Here is a 17,699-nt window from a genome sequence, read left to right as displayed (position 1 = left end):
ATTAATAATGATTTTTCTGAGTATACTAAAAGGTTCTTTCGGGAAAAAATTGAAAATTAAAAAGATATGCACCTTCTAAAGTAGGATGTTGTGACATCCTGTCAAGTAGAAGGTGATTTAGGAATAAAGGATCTTGATATTACGAAAAGAGCTCTTTTAACCCCCAAAGCCTTTAAAAGTGCCAATAGTTATTTAGAGTTAATTAATGTGGGAAGTGTAAAAACTTTCATCTTTGCAAGGCCTTGGGTGAAAGGAAAAAAAATTATTTTTTGTAATGACCAAGGCACTTATTAGAAGATCCATACATGGCTTTAGGAAAGGCCTTCTCAATTGGTAATGATATAAAAAAAATAAAATTAAAAATAAAAAAAATAAAAATAAAAACTACTGCTAGGAGGACCCATGGGTGTTTAATGTTCCTCCAATTTGAAAACCTACATTCATTAACACTTCTTTCAATCTCATTAAGAAAAAAGTGACGAGATTGATTGCTAGAAATGCTTGAAATGTCGATTTTGTTTGGTTTGAATATTGTTGATCAAATCATGAATATCCAAATTCCCCTTGCTGATTGCGAAGATAAGTGGATCTAGACCCTTGATAAAAAAAAAAAAAAACAAGGAGCCCTAACGATTAATACTGCTTATCATTATTTGTGAAATCCTACAAAGATATTTTTGATGATAATAGTATTCCTTTCTCGACTTGGTGCAAGATATGGGCCCTCAACGTCAGCCCTAGAGTAAAGAGTTCTTGTGGAAGCTCAATCGGGAAAGTTAACAATCGGTTTTAGGAAAGGCCTTCTATTGGTACTTATTTACGTTATGATCAGAACATAATTACGTTATGATCAGAAGAGGTAAGTAATCTTATCTTTCTATCTGAAAATTTACAGAATTTATAAATACAAATCTCAACTGCAGACTGCCAAACAGAAGAAATGTAATTGCAGCAGTTGCAACTGTATAAAACCAAACAGACTAGGTATTGTTATGACTGCAGCATTTACAACTGCATGTATTTTCAACTGCACTGTTTTTACAACTACATCCAACCAAACGGCCCCTCAATGATGAAAAGTACAAAGTTCATCCACAACGCTTTTATTCTTTTTTTGTGTGCTAATCAATCTGTTTGAAGTTTATGTGCCTATTTAAGGAAGACATTATCTAATGTCTCATTCGATGGTCCCAGTTTTTTTGCTTTCTTAATTTACTCTACTATTCTACTTTTGTTAGTTACTTTACGTACGTCTTGACTATTACTTTTGTCCTTCAGAAAAGAACCGATTTTGGGGATGACATTTTGCTTTGCTTTGAAATTATGTTTTCATTATCATTGCAGCACCTTCATCAAACTTCCTGATGCTGATAATGAATGTATCATGAATATCTTTATGTTTTAATAATCTATTTATCTCTGACTAACTACTTTTTATCAAATATTTGAGTAGTTGAACTTGGGAAGCAAAATTTATATCTATTTGTCCACTAATATATCTTTATTTTTTGCATCTATATTTATTTCTTTCTTGCATGTAACTATATTTTTAGATGATGGGGCATGGAAGAGGTTTCATAAGCAATCGCTGCATTTTCCAATGGTTAGATTTATTTATTTTTTTTTTTTGGAAGATTGATTTTCATTCACTTGACCGATCTGACTCAAGCTCTTCTATTCGTAGGTTGTTTGTGCAAAAGTTCGTTTAGGCGATAAGATGATAGTTCGGAATAATGAAGTGAACCTTGAAAGCCGACATCTCGCCATTGTGTATGACTTGGTGCAATCCAGAGAACTTTCATTATGTAAGACAATTTTCAAATAATATAGTTATTTTGCACTTTGATTTTTAGCGAATGGATGCAACTCTTAGTAAATAAATGTGACTCTAATCAAAGAGTATGACATTTAGTGAATGAATGTGAAAGAATGTGACTTTTAGTGAAGAAATTAGATATGAAAAGATATAACTTTATAATGTGCCCTTTCATGCAAATGTCTATAGGAATTAATTCTTGTATTCATTTAATTTGACTCATATAATTTATTGGTAGTTATGACCAAATGAAAAGTCATAAATTAAAAAGTGAATTCATGAAACACCCGTTCATAAATTGTCACTTCGTGAAACATCAATTTGTTGTCTATATAAGCCTATAACGTTGACTGCTGAAGGACAGATAAAGAGTTCAAGTCTCCATTCATAATAACCTCTTTCTTGTTTCTCATTCTATTTCTTTTTTAGAATTTAATCGAGTAAGTGCTCAAAGGTCTAACTTTGTGTGTGCAATCATAGTTGTGGTTTATGCTTTATCGTATCCTGGAAAGCTCAGTACATACCAAATTGTTCAAATAGTGGGGATGAATTAAGTTTTAAAAAGGGCGACTTTGCTACACACCTTGAAGCCTTATTCGATACAACACATCAAGTGTCAGGTATCGATAGCAATATAGGCTGTCTTGATTTGTTGTCAACATTAAGAATTGGAATTTGATTTTTATATATGGTTTTTATCATTGTAATTTTTGAAAGTTAAAAGTCTGTAAAATTTCTCTAATGATGTCTTCACTTTATGAATTAGAAGTGGCTTTTGGTAGCCAGGAATAACAAACGATAACATCTTATAGGTAATACATGAAAGGGGAACCCAAAAAAAGTACGGCAGCTCTTTTCTTGCTTGAGAGATGGTGGAGCCCACCGACTTTTTCGATTCCCCCCTTTGAGACCCCAGATAGTCCTATATAAAAGATAAAATATGGCTAGAACTCTTAATCTGGTTTAACCATTTTGGGTGGTGGCTAGGCCCAAGAGGTTAAAAGAGTCAAGCGTGCTAGGATGAGAGTGATCCTAGGATGGGTGACTCCCTGGGAAGTTGGGGCGTCACAATTGGTATCAGAGCCAATTACCAGCTGGAAGTGTGAGATGAGTCTCGGCTGAGTCGGGATTATACAGCGGGGAGAGTGAGGCTCTCATGCTGTTGACTGTTGTGAGTAGAGCGCGGCTCCCCCCCCCAAGGTCGGTTGAGGCTAGCGAGACGAGTCTCACATCGCCTGGTACTTGTGAGTCTGAACCTGACGAAGACGTCAGAGCTTAAAGAGGGGGAGATTGTGAGACCCCAGATAGTCCTATATAAAAAATATAATAGGGCTAGAACTCTTAACCTGGCTTAAGCATTTTGGGTGGTGGCTAGACTCAAGAGGTTATATATATATATATATATATATATATCTATAACCTCGAGGGGTTCTAGTACATACAAAAAAGTCTACTACATCACTCGCTCCAGCGAATACACAAACAACAACCATATGTTTATAAAAACTCCAAAACTACCTGTAGGAGGTACTCTTCTAGCACTGCAACAAGTCTGGAAAGGATCTAGCTTGCAACTCCCTTTCCACGATCAGAATTCGAGCTACTAAACATGATGAACAAAGTCAAGAATACATGCTGACAATTCTATGACTTAGAAAGAAATCCAACGATTTCGGTAAACATTAATCCACCTGGAGGGCTAATCCGACTACGGACCAAACTGAAACTTCACAAGCACTTTCTCCCAGCTCCAAATAAATGGAAGGTGAGGGCAGATTCCAAAACTCCCTGCCGGATTTAATGCATTCACAACCCGAGTAAGAATTCTAACGAAAGTCGATTATGCATGTAAATTCGACTTGGAAACAACAATTGAGCCAATGTACCTTAAAGTTCAGCTGGGGGCAACATCAATTTGGCTAACATAAAGGTGTGGATTGGCAAGAAAGTCCTAAGAATCTCACATAAGAGAATTGGAGTCAAAACTCCCAATATAAAATCAAATGCTCTCAATTTCAGCATTACAACAAAATCACCTCAATTGAAGCCCTCTTCATTGACAATGTAGCTCAATAACTTTCTCCCCTGGCTCCATACAACACTTGATTCATGAGGATGCTAGAATTGTTTGATTGGAATAATCAATTTCCATCAATTCTCCCCCAAAATCCAGCTACCATTTCTACTATTGCTGCCGCTGCTTGCTTCTAAGCTACCAGTAGTGAATCGCACTTCATTCTTGCTCCACCAACCCACCAACAACGAAATTGGGAATTGGTACTTGTCCACAAGTGATCTTAGGGGTTTCCACTACAAGAAAAACCTTTATTCCCCAGGAAATTCCATCACAAATAAAAGATAAAGGTCCAAATTTCAGCATCGACGAAAAATAATTTTTCGGTCTTCGACCTTAACGAAAAATGAATTTCTCATTCATTTTACCTCCGAATTGATTCAAACAAGATTCTATGCAGTAGAGGACGAAGTCAAGATCACTCCCAACCTTTTCAAAGCTTAGTCCCTATAGAAAATTTATATGAACATTAATGAATTCTGACAATGGACGAAATCAGCCTGAAATTCCAACATTGAACCAACCTTGATCAACTTTAAAATTTAGGCCACTAACCTTCAATTCCAGCTCAAGGAAGATATGGGCTAACTTCTAACTTCTCCCCACACAAGTGCAAGCAGTATATTTCAAAAATGGAGCATTAAATCATATCCAAATAGCTCCCCAAACTCTTAACTCAATACTACCAGCCTGCGGAAAGCTGCTGGCAGCTTGGTTGCTCCAAAGTTGTTGCTGGCTGCAACTTGAGTCCTGCACAGGAGCTGGCTACAAGGAGAGGAGAAGAGAGGGGTGTTTAGTGCAATAGTCTCCCTTTAAAATTTTATTTTAGAAATAAACCTGTTAAATTTTTATTTATAAATATAGTCTTATAAAAGCAGTGAATGATTTATCACTTTTAAAAGCGGTGAACCATTCACAGTTTTCTTTCTTTTTCTCACTTTTTTTTTATAATTCTACGATGGTAAAAGCGGTGAACCATTCACCGCTTTTATTATTTTTCTACTCCTAAACAGAAGTTATGAATGCGGTGAATCATTCACCGCATTTAAAAGTCTATTTTTATAATTATTTTTTTAAGAAAACTATTTTTATAATTATAAAAATCGATAGGATTAGTTATAAAAAAAATTCGAGAAGAGAAGAAGTGAATGGAGGAGGAAGGAAAAGAGAGGAAAAGAGAGAGGAAGGAGGAGGAGTCCGGTCCAGCGACCCACTAGACTCCAAAAATCTAAGTTTTGGGTGGTTGGGGTTGGTGCAATGTGTCTTAGGCACAAAATAAGAAAACTGTTAGTTAATTGTGACATCAATTTTGCATCCAAATTAAATCTAACTTATCTCGATAGTTTTCCAATGTGTCGATTAAATCACTGACTGTAATCATTCCGTAAAAAGTAATATTATACTATTTAATTTCAGGACACTACATAAAAATTTAAAATTTATTTTAATTTTTTTATTTTTAAAGTTATATATTTAAATTTAAAATTTTAAATATAAAATTTAAAAATTTAAATTCAAATATAAGGAGTAATATCATTATTTTCTATTTATAACTAACCACTATTCTTCTTATTCCATTTTATCTATTCAAATGCTATTTTTCTTATTTCCGACGACAACTCAATTTTCATCCAAACGTAAAATTGGTCTATTCCAGACTTAGATGAAAACGTAAAATTGGTCTATTCCAGACTTACACCTAAACTTATATCTATCTCTGAAATAACTAGTTCTTACTTAACTCCAAACCAAACGAAACAACATGTGTTTGGGGATAAGGGGATAACCCCTTATCCTCCTCTAACCCCCAACCAAATGCATACATAAATTTTTTATACAAATTATCATATATTATATTTTATTTTATAAAATATTAATTATCAAATATTATGCTCAGGCCTGCACTAGTATAAGTGTATAACCTCATACTTCAATTTTGTCCTTCCATTTGTTTATTTATGCATCCATCTGAATCACCAATGTATAAACTCCTTTTTCCTAAAACGTGTAGATAAATAATTTCATTTATTTATTGTCTCTTTTTTTTTAATTCTAGCATAAAGTCTTGGCTTATTATTTTGGTGGGGCAAAAGTCTTGTTGTACGCTAATTTTTAATTAAAAAAACTTTAAATATCACCCCTTTTGTTTTATATATTTTTATTATTTTAGTATCCTATGGTATAAAATATATCAATTTAGTATCCCGTAATTTTATTTTTCCTTTTTTAGTATTTCTTTCACTAATCCTTTTTTTCATTAAATCAGTAACAAAGTTAAAACTAAAAAATATTAGAGTGAATATTCGATAAACTCAGGTGGAGTATCTTAATTTTTTTTTGTATCTAATTTAACGAAACGTTAATGGAGGGGCTGACGAGAAAAAAAAAAAAAAAAACTATAAGGTACTAAATTAATACACTTTAAATTATAAGATACTAAAATGAGAAACTGCGAAACCACGAGGTGATATTTGAAGTTTACCATTTTTAATATTCTGCAGAGTGTTTAAGGCCCGGTTCCGGTTCTTTGCTTTCTCTGGCTTCGCCTTCCTCCTCAGATTCCCACCGCTCACAACGATACCTCGCCTCCCTCGTCCTCCCCTGCGATCGCGATCTAGGGTTTCTTCTCCGATCGATCTCCTGGAACTAGGGTTCTTACTCGATCCCCTGTGCCTACTTTTCGTTGATCGATTCCGTCCCTTCCGCACAAAAAAGAGAAAGAGAGAGAGAGAGAGAGAGAGAGAGAGGGAGAGATAAAGAGAGATTTGAGATTTGGTTTGGGGAGTGTCGATGGAGGAGAAGAGGGAATGTGGGAAGAAGAAGCAGATACAGCTATTTTACTGCGCCGAGTCGGAAGAGCTGGCGAAGAAGGTGGCCGAGCAATCGCACCACTCCATCCAGCTCCAGTCCATCGCCTGGAGGTGACCTCTCCTCTCTCCTCTTCCATCTCTTCTCTGCTTCCTTGGGACATGCTTCTGTTTTACTCTTGTTATTGTTTTTCCCTTTCAATCGTTTCCTACTGTTCAAATCGCCCAGTAATCTGATTCTTTGCTTGTTATGTGTTTGGACTGCTGCAAAAGCTTAAAAATCTGAGCTTGATTCTCTCTTTTTAGAAAAAAGAAAAAAAATTTCTTTTGTGGCTTATGGAGTCATTGCCTTGTCTCCTCTTTGTGATTTCCACATGTTTGTGGATTGTTGGAAAATCATATTCTAAAAAGATCAAATTGTAGTTATATAAGTGAGTTTGGTTAAAGGGAAAAAAAAAAGGAGTGCTTTGCTACTGGATACTCTTATATAGTCTTTGGACTGTTATAAAAGCTTAAAAATCTCAGCTTGATTCTCTCTTTTTTTTAAAAAAAAAAAATTTCTTTTGTGGCTTATGGAGTCATTGCCTCTTCTCCTCTTTGTGATTTCCACATGTTTGTGGATTGTTGGAAAATCATATTCTAAAAAGATCAAATTGTAGTTATGTAAGTGAGTTTGGTTAAAAAAAGGGTGCTTTACTACTGGATACTCTTATATACTCTTTGTTGTTCTTGTAGTACCACCCAATTCCCAACTCTCTACTAAGTTGCTTGTTATGTGTTTGGAGTGCTGTAAAAGCTTAAAAATCTCAGCTTGATTCTCTCTTAAAAAAAAAAAAAATCTTTTGTGGCTTATGGAGTCATTGCCTCGTCTCCTCCTTGTGATTTCCACATGTTTGTGGATTGTTGGAAAATCATATTCTAAAAAGATCAAATTGCAGTTATTTAAGTGAGTTTGATTAAAAGGACAAAAAAAGGTGCTTTACTACTGGATACTCTTATATACTTTTTGTTGTTCTTATGGTACCGCCCAATTCCCAACTCTCTAATTAGTTGCCTGTTATGTGATTGGAGTGCTGTAAAAGCTTAAAAATCTGAGCTTGATTCTCTCTTTAAAAAAAGAAAAATTCTTTTGTGGCTTATGGAGTCATTGCCTCTTCTCCTTTTTGTGATTTCCACATGTTTGTGGATTGTTGGAAAATCATATTCTAAAAAGATCAAATTGTAGTTATATTAGTGAGTTTGGTTAAAAGGGTGAAAAAAAGGGTGCTTTACTATTGGATACTCTTATATACTCTTTGTTGTTCTTATGGTGCCACCCAATTCCCAACCCTCTACTAAGTTGCTTGTTATGTGTTTGGAATGCTGTATATAGTAAAGGGAAAAAAAGGAACATTTTACCCTTATATAAGTGAGTTTGGTTAAAAGGAAAAAAAGGGGTGTTTTGCTACTGGATACTCTTATATAGTAAAGGAACATTTTACCTGCTCTTTATCGCTTCGTAGTACAATAATGATAGTCCTTTTCCCGTCGTTTATCTTTTTTATCCTACCTAAACAAAGTATATCTTTGCAGTTCATGTAAGGTTTTTTTTTTTTTTTAACTAGTTTCCATTTAGTTGGTGGTGGTAGATGTTACAGTATTAAAATCTGCAGCTCTCTAATATTTGAATACCAATTTCACATGATGGTTATTCTTTTCCTGGGAAATAATGTGTTTATCATTTTCATGTGTTTATTTCAGAAAATTTGAAGATGGATTCCCTAATCTCTTTATCAACAATGCGCAAGATATTCGAGGACAGCACGTTGCCTTTTTAGCCTCTTTCAGCTCGCCTGGAGTTATTTTCGAGCAAATATCTGCAATATTTGCCTTGCCGAAGCTGTTTATTGCATCTTTCACTTTGGTGTTGCCTTTCTTTCCAACTGGTTCTTTTGAGCGCATGGAAGAGGAAGGAGATGTGGCTACTGCATTTACTATGGCAAGAATATTGTCAATGATTCCTAAATCAAGGGGCGGCCCAACTAGTCTAGTCATCTATGATATACATGCTTTGCAGGTTGGTTTGTTTTATAACTAAAGCTTGAATTCACTTCTGTAGTTTAATCGTCATTCCATGAATATTTACAGTAACATCTTGCTTGCATGCTTCTCTGATTAATTTCAGTATAGAGACTTGTGAAGTTGCATCTAGTGACGTTCAGTGTATCATGCTGTTGTTTATATTCTTGTGGATTTATTTAGGTTCATCTTGGACTTTACGGCTATGTGTTTCTGGTAAATGGAGTGGAAAACAATTTGGTATATATGGTTTAAAACTAAGTTATATGGTTTAAAACTAAGTTGGCCTTAAATGAAGTATATCAAATGCAATTTAAGTGCATTAAATTGTGAAGATGGCGAAAAAGCTGCATTTTTCTAAATCTCATGTTTCCTTTTCAACGAAACTTGCCTTAACATCTACTTTCTTTCTATGGGATTAGATAAAAAGTTGAAAACAACTCATTTGCAGAAAAGATGGCGACCCACTAACAGTTTTGGTGCACCGTAGACTTGCCCTTCAGAATTTTTACTTGGAACTTTGGCCTCAATAGCATGAAAAAGAAGAAAAATAACAAAGTACAGAATATATCAGCTATGAGATTTTTGTTTGCATCGAGTTGCTTTATTAATCATGATCTCTGTAGATCAAGGAGAACTATTAAACCAATCAAATAAAAGGAGTTTGCCTAACAAAGACTGAGTGGGACCTGGAGACTGCGTAAAAGATATGTCGATCTCCTTACTAGAGAATCTACTCACATTTTGAGCTGGATTCGGCTCAGTAGTCAGGGAACACATATATATATAGAGAGAGAGAGAGAGTAGGACTTGTGTGCTGTTAGGAGCACGGAAGCCTCCATGCTCCTAAGTCGTTTGCAATGATGGGACTTTCGAATCGACGATGGGCTCCGTTAGACTTGATCTAGCGTATTTGAACTATTTAGAAAATAAATTTTGCAGTTTTTCGATATCATTTACCTAGAGATCGAAAGGATTCAAAATCAACAATTTTTAATGGTTGATGTATGCCATTTGCAAGTTTAACGATGTAGAAGTATTCAAATTAGATGAAATTTTAATAGAAATTTTTTAATACTATCTACAACAAGTTCAATATTTTTGATCAAAAATTTCAGTGCTATATCATAACTTTTTGTGAGATTTTTATTTTCAACCAGTGATTTTGAGTCCTTTCAATCACTAGGTAAATGATATTGAAAAACTGCAAAATTTATTTTCTAGATAGTTCAAATACGCTAGATCAAGTCTAACGGAGCCGATCGTGAATTTGGAAGTTATATCATTGAAAACGGCTTAGGAGCACAGAGGCCTCTGTGCTCCTAATAGCACACAAAACCCACTCTCTCTCTCTTTCTATATATATATATATATGTCTTCTTCGATGGTCCCTGTGTCTTTTGCTTTTGTAATTTACTTTAGTATTCTGCTTTTGTTAGTTTTCATATGTCTGGACTATTACTTTTGTTCTTCAGGAAAGATTCTACTTTGGGGATGACATTTTGCCTTGCTTTGAAACTGGGATTCCATTATTGTTGCAGCGCCTTCGTCAACTTCCTGATGCTGATAATGTATGTATCATGCCTAGCTTTGTTTTTTTATAACCTGTGTATCTTTAACTACTTTTTATCGAATATTTGAGTAGCTGAACTTGGGAAGCAACATTTATATCTATCTGTCCATTAATCTACCCTTATTTCTTTATCTATATTTATTTCTTTTCTTGCAGATAACTATAGCATTTCCAGATGATGGGGCATGGAAGCGGTTTCACAAGCTACTGCTGCATTTTCCAATGGTTAGAATTTTTTTTTTAAAAAAAAATTTCGAAGGATTGATTTACACTTGACTAATCTGACTCAAGCTCTTCTATTAACAGGTTGTTTGTGCAAAGGTTCGTGAAGGCGATAAGAGGATAGTTCGGATTAAGGAAGGGAACCCTGAAGGCCGACATGTCGTCATTGTGGATGACTTGGTGCAATCTGGAGGAACTCTCATCGAGTGTCAGGTATCTATACCAATATAGGCCGTCTTGATTTGTCATCAATATGAAGGATATGAATTTGATCTTTATACATGTTTTTCGTCTCCATAGTTTTTGGAAGTTAAAGCTTGCTTGCAGTATTGGAGGTTAAAGCTTGTAACTTCCTCTAATGCCATCTTCCCTATATGAACTAGAAATGGCTTTTGAGCATCCGGGAATAATAAACGATAACATACGCTATAACCGCATACTTCAATTGTGTGCTTCCATTTATTTATATGTTTCCATCCGAAATCACCAACGCATAAACTTCCTTTTCTTCAAACATGTACGTAAATAATTCCATACTGAAACCAATGCAAAAGATACCTATTTATTGTCTTCTTTAATTCTGGCAGAAAGTCTTGGCTGCTTTTGGTGCGGCAAAAGTAAGCGCGTATGTCACCCATGCCGTGTTCCCTAAGCAGTCATGGGAGCAATTTCTACACAGTAATATTGCCGGTAATCTACATCTCTTTGATCCCGCTATATGCTAACTTTCCTGCCTTGATAGTTTAACCGGATCATTTTAACCTCTCCGTTCAGATGGCTCGGGGAACCAGTTTGCTTATTTCTGGATCACGGACTCGTGCCCTCTCACAGTTAAGGCCATCGCCAACAGGATGCCATTCGAGGTGCTGAGCCTCGCCGGCTCAATCGCCGATGCCCTCCAAATCTAAAGATGCGACCGCTGACTCGTCGTTTTGAAGATCGTATTTCGATTCTACACCAAATCATGCTTACTTTGCTATAAGATCGAGGTTCCGCCCCTACTACCTACTGGTTCTTGGCTATCTTGGTGCTTTCTCTGCGCGGAGAGATATTCTGCCGAAGAAACACCTTTCTACTTCTTTCTATGTTTTCCTAATGCCGTAAATTCGCTGGAAGGAACTACACTGGCATCTTCCGATGGCGCAGTTCTTCGACAAATTTTGTTTTGTGCTGATGAGGGTTGGAATGGAATGGCTATTCTCTTGACTATGCTGAGTAGCTCAACCCTTTGAGATGATCATACTTATTGAAGTGGAGCTCAGTGTAATTTGCTTGTGTGAGTCTTATTGTATTGCTTGTGTAAAAATTATGCTTGGAATTTTTGCAGAGGGGGTCCCAAATCAAAGCATTAAACTAAATTAAATTAAATTAAATGGTCCATCAAGTGCATTTAATTGTGAAAAAAATTAGGGGAAAAAGAAAAGAATGGGGGAGGTAATTAAACTAGTGTGGAGGGGCCTCAGTGTTACTGGAGATTATTTTAGTTAATTTATTGTGCTTTTTAATATAAATAATTTTATGGCTAAATTATAGATAATTTTTTTTATAAATATTTGCTTTTTACTCTCCTTCTCTAATTGTAAAAAATTCACATTTTACTTTCTAAAGATTTCAAGTTGTTGCATTCAGCTTCCTCCGTCAGGGTTTCATCACTGTTTTGTTTATTTTTTATAATTTATATCGAAATACCCTCAAAATAATAAAAATATTAAAATTTTTTATAAAAAAATAAGGGCAATTTGGTAACTTTGTCTTCTCCGTTAAAGTCATATTCTTCTGAAAATATTTTTGAAATTTTAGGATGGCAAAATATAGATTTTTGAAAGCCAGAAAGTAAAAATAAAAAAAAAAATATTTACAAGAAAATTTTTGATAATTTAGTCTAATTTTATTTCTAAAGCAATTTTGGCCTTCTTGTCTCAATGCAGCTCCCACACTATATTTGTTTTGCTATAGCAATGCATGCAATAGTAATTTTATAATTTTTTAATATTATTTGTCTAATATTCAAGTGATTTTCAAATTGATAATTTTCAACAGCTAATAAATAGTAAATTTGAGTGCACTTGGTGACTGAATAAATAATATTATAAAATTTAATTTTATGAAGTTCAAAATTCAAATAGCATACGTCATATTTAATCTAATTATTGATTTGAATGTTTCACCGCAAGGGTGATACTTGAGTACACAACGGGGTTTTTAGTTCAATAGTTCTCTTCTAAAATTTTATTTTAAGAATAAATCTGTTAAAATTTTATTTGTAGATATAGTTTTATAAAAGCGGTGAACCATTCACCGCTTTCTTTTTTTTTCTTCCTTTTTATTATAATTCTACGATGGTAAAAGCGGTGAATGGTTCACCGCTTTTATTATTTTTTTGCTGCTAAATAGAAGTTATGAATGCGGTGAATCATTCACCGCATTTAAAGGTCTATTTTTATAATTATTTTTTTAAGAAAATTATTTTTATAATTATAAAAATTGGTAGGATTAGTTATAAAAAATATTCATTTTAACTTATGTTTGCAGGAAAAAAAAAAAAAACAAAAGTAATTGAAAGGAAAACCATGCCTAACATTAATAGATCACCATTAAAATTTTAAAATCTAAAATTTATTACGAATTTTTTGTAATTACTTTAGTTACCACTTAATTTTGAATTTTACAACTGATATAAATAATAGTGCTAATATAAACAATAGTGTCATTAAATTTTAGGGCTTGGTTTATTAACTCAACGGAAAAAAGGGAGGTTAAAGAGGGGATCTCAAGTTAAAAAAGAAAAAAGTTGAGTGGTCTATTTCAAAATGCTCAATAGTTGATGGGTTTCGATACATTTTTATCTTAAAAAAAAAGAAAAAAAAATGTACTGAGACTTGAACTATAGATAGTTTTGAGTTAATTATTTAATATTTTAAAATTTTAATTTTACTATCTATTTTTTTTTTATTTTGTTAATCTGAACCTGTCAGCGACTTTTTGACTTTAAAATTTGAATGTATTGTTTATCCTTACAAATTTAATTAGCATATTTTATGTAATTTTTAAAATTATAGATTTGCTAAAATAAATAATTATTTTAAATTTTATAGTCAAAGTGTCGTTGACTCAGTAAAAAATTTGAATGATTCGTAGCTGATTCAAATAATTCAAAGTTGACATAAATTCTAGAAAAAACTTCAAATATCCTCTTGTGGTTTCGCACTTTCTCACTTTAGTACCCTGTGGTTTAAAGTGTATCAAGTTTGTACCCTGTGGTTTCGCACTTTCTTACTTTAGTACCCTGTGGTTTAAAGTGTATCAAGTTAGTATCCTGTGGTTTCGCACTTTCTCACTTTAGTATCCTGGGGTTTAATATTTCGTTAAATTATATATAAAAAACTTCAGATACCCTACCTAGGTTTATCGAATATTCATTTTAGTATTCTTTAGTTTTAACTTTGTCACTGATTTAATAAAAAAAAACCCCAAAATGAATATTAAAAAGAGGAAAATGAAACCACATGGTACTAACTTGATACAAAAATGAAACCATATAGTACTAACTTGATACACTTTAAATCACAGGGTACTAAAGTGAGAAAGTGCGAAACCATATGGTACTAACTTGATATACTTTAAATCACATGGTACTAAAGTGAGAAAGAGCGAAACCAGGTATTTGAAGTTTTCTTTAAATTCTATAACTTTTCTACAAAAAAAATGGTTTATCTTAAACCGAACCGCACCAAACCAAACCAAGCCGCAATCATTCCGGTTCAGTCGGTCCGCTTCGGTTCGACACCTCCGAGCTCCACCGATCCGTGCGACAAAACCCTAGCCCTCAAAACCCTCTCTTTTGCTCCCCCATTCACGTCGCCTCTCTCTCTCTCTCTCTCTCTCTCTCCCCCTCCCTCTTACCATGTTCTTAATAATCTTACAATTTTTTATTCCAATACATGAAAAATTAATCTTGTCATAGCATAAAATAATCGAATTATGGCCATTTATTTTGATAATATTAATTTCTTTCTAATAACAAAAGATTGAGTAAGAGAGATTTGGAACTGTATTGACCTTGATTTCGGTAATAAATGGTACATTTGGTGCTCAAACTATGTGGCGGGTGATAATTTGAATCTTTAACTTTAATCTATTATAATTTTTAATTCGAATTTCAAGAATTGTTGTAATTTAGACTCGCAATTTAATTTAGTTGACTAAATATTCATGCATTACTAATATAACTATTACCGTATTATTAGTCAAAATATTATAAAAATTATAATAAATTAAAATTTGAAAATCAAAATACCACACCTCTCATGCTTTCGGGACCAAACATGCGAGTTATCCAATTTATTATATTAGGCCAATGCAATCATGCCAAATATAATAAAAAACTACTCTAAATTATTTTTATTTGGACGGTGTTATTTTAATATAAAAAAAATCTACGTTATAGAAAATACTCTCCTTATCCGCGTCCTAAATTGATAAGAATATATATATATATATATATATATATATATATACAGAAGCAACCAAACCTCTTACAAGCCCTCACGTGCCCTGTGGGGACCACCTGTACTCACGTGACTGTCCTATTTCAAATATTGGACACCAAACGACTTTCCCTCCTCTTTCTTATTTTAATTGCTAAATAATGCGCGTCCGTCTTAAAAAAATTAGCATACTTTTATTACTTTAGAAAACGCAAAAGTGCGACTTAATCTCACAACAGTAATCATGGAACAAAATTGCCCGCCAAATAAAATGCACGAATTTTGAAGTAATACAGTATGCGATATTCGCGTGTGTCATTTGAAAGATTAGCGACGTAACGCCGTAATCATTAGTTAGCACTGGGAATTTTTAGGGAGGAGTGCTCTTCTTTTTTTTTTTTTCCTAACACAAGAGCAATGCTATTGCAGGGGATTGATATGTAAATGGCCGAAAGATGTGTACGGCGTGGTGATGGTGCTTCCTCCACCCCCTCTCTTCTTCTTCCTTTTTATTTGCTTTTTGACTCCTTTCCCACAAACTCAGAAGAGATCAAGTTTGTGTTATTGCTAATTAAAGTGATTCTTTGTGTACATGATCAAGTGGAGCTTCTGTGGAAAGCGCTTGTCGCAACGTAGTTTGTTGCTTGAAGAATGTGAATAGTCTCGCGTATAATTTAATAGATAGCCTTTGTGGAACTTAGAAGCTAAGTGTGATCGGAGCTATCGGCGGAATTCCAGATGTTGTTAAACTCGATCGGATGGCCTCTGGCCTGTCGCTTGTGCTTCTTCGGTGAGTTGTTCGAAATGCTATTCTTCGGTTCAAATAGCTTTTTTCGTCTGAAAGGTAGCTAAAGATGCTGATGTCGATAGATATATTTGTACTGGAGATAGAATAAGAAACTAGTATGAAAAAGAAAGACGATGATGTTGAGTTCTTAGTAAAAATGTATAAAAATACGGAATCTTTAGTCGGTCCATAATAGAGAATTAAAAAGACATATAATGTTTTATGGAGTGTATTTGTACACAATTTATAGGCTAACATAGCTACTTGTGGGTTGCTTACAAATTACACTAGTGCCGTTAGGGAAGCAAATAGATCTGAGTTAATGAAGCTTCTGCTCCAATTCGTTCGGAACGGGCAGTGAGCGGAGGCGAAAAATAAGGAAAGCAAATTAATTCGTATCAAATACATCTTGAACTGCTAAAAAGAGGGAGTGGAAGACGAGGTTCCTTTTCTTTTCTTGATCTGATTTGATATCTACTTCAAAATGAAGTGATAAAGGTGCATTTGTTTCACTAAAAAGTGGAGGGCAGTGAAGTGGTTTTCAACCGTAAGTATCTACTTTTGTTGTTTGGTTCATCGCAACTTTATATACAGTTGAAACTCAAACTCTCTAAAATACTAAAATTAATTTCACCCTATTTTTGGTGAAAGTCAATTATGAAAAAATAGTATAAAAAATAATAAAATATTAACATTTGGAAACTTCAGCTTTTACGCTAATTACTTTCTGTCAAACAAACAGCAAAAACGAAAGAACTTCAATTCCACAGTTACAAAAATAAACAGAAAAAAATTAGTAATTTTTTTTTTCAAATTTCTAGTTCATCTGAAATTTTATTTCAACCTATGCATTGTGAAACAACCATTATACTCTAAAAGTTTAAGCTGTTAGAGAACGGTGTTTAAACATTTTTATATTTAACACTTCCCCTCACGTCTTGACTCACGTCTGGGCTCGAGATTTTTTAGTCGATCCATGACGTGGGCTTGTATTAAATGGGAGAAAATTAATATGCTAGGAGTATGATATGACTCGAATTTAGGATCTCCTGCTCTGATATCATGTGAAACAATCGTTGTACTTAAAGAACGATATTTAAACATTTTTATATTTAACATGCATCTCCTTTATAAGTAAAATAAACAAATCTTAAAGAGGGACAAAGAGTAAAATAAAAATCACTCCGTTTCAAATCTGACCCGACCCACCAAGAGAACCGAGTGGGTGGTGCAAGACCCCTCCCGTCTCCGGACCCACCCTATTTGCGTCGGCCTAATCACATCTTGCTTGTGTTTTTTTTTTAAAAAAATCTCTTGCTTTGGGTTAAGTGAGTGATTTGGATGCGAGAGAGAGAGAGAGAGAGAGAGAGAGAGAGAGAGAGAGGCATGGGTGGTTGGGATCTTCTTTTCGGGTGCGCACCCACCGCACCGCAGCGGACGCTGAATGACGGGGCGAGGCAAAAGAGGACGCACCCACTCCCATCCCACTCCCACCCCTCCCACGTGACTCTCTCCCAACCCAAAAATTAAATAATAATAATAATAATTACGAGGAAAACGTCTCATCAAAAAATTTCAAATCATCCTCACATATTAATTGAAATATTTTTAAAATTTAAAATTTTTAATTTTAAATTTAAAAAGTATTTAATAAATTAGAGATTTCTAACGAGGCGTCGATGAAAAGCTCACGCTGCAGTTTTATCCGTGGGAATCCATCCTTTTTACAGATTTTTCTTTTTTTTTTTTTTTTTTTTTTTTNGTGTAAAAATTATGCTTGGAATTTTTGCAGAGGGGGTCCCAAATCAAAGCATTAAACTAAATTAAATTAAATTAAATTAAATGGTCCATCAAGTGCATTTAATTGTGGAAAAA

General features: G+C 34.1%; 1 protein-coding gene across 2 annotated transcripts; it reads left to right on the top strand.

Moving 5' to 3' along the window:
* On the top strand, positions 6,382-11,923 carry LOC109719503 (ribose-phosphate pyrophosphokinase 4). Of its 2 annotated transcripts, none has more exons than XM_020246237.1 (7): positions 6,382-6,811; positions 8,438-8,753; positions 10,231-10,326; positions 10,485-10,553; positions 10,635-10,763; positions 11,138-11,228; positions 11,325-11,923. In XM_020246237.1, the coding sequence occupies exons 1-7, from the start codon at positions 6,681-6,683 to the stop codon at positions 11,456-11,458; spliced, it is 966 nt and encodes a 321-aa protein (XP_020101826.1). In that variant the 5' UTR covers positions 6,382-6,680; the 3' UTR covers positions 11,459-11,923. The 2 variants fall into 2 exon arrangements, with proteins under 2 accessions (XP_020101826.1, XP_020101825.1); XM_020246236.1 differs by having other exon boundaries at positions 11,138-11,240.

This window comes from Ananas comosus, linkage group 13 (genome assembly GCF_001540865.1).
Source record: "Ananas comosus cultivar F153 linkage group 13, ASM154086v1, whole genome shotgun sequence".
NCBI classification, from domain to species: Eukaryota; Viridiplantae; Streptophyta; class Magnoliopsida; order Poales; family Bromeliaceae; genus Ananas; species Ananas comosus.
Note: the sequence above shows the minus strand (reverse complement) of the source record. Positions and strands in the feature narration are given on the sequence as shown.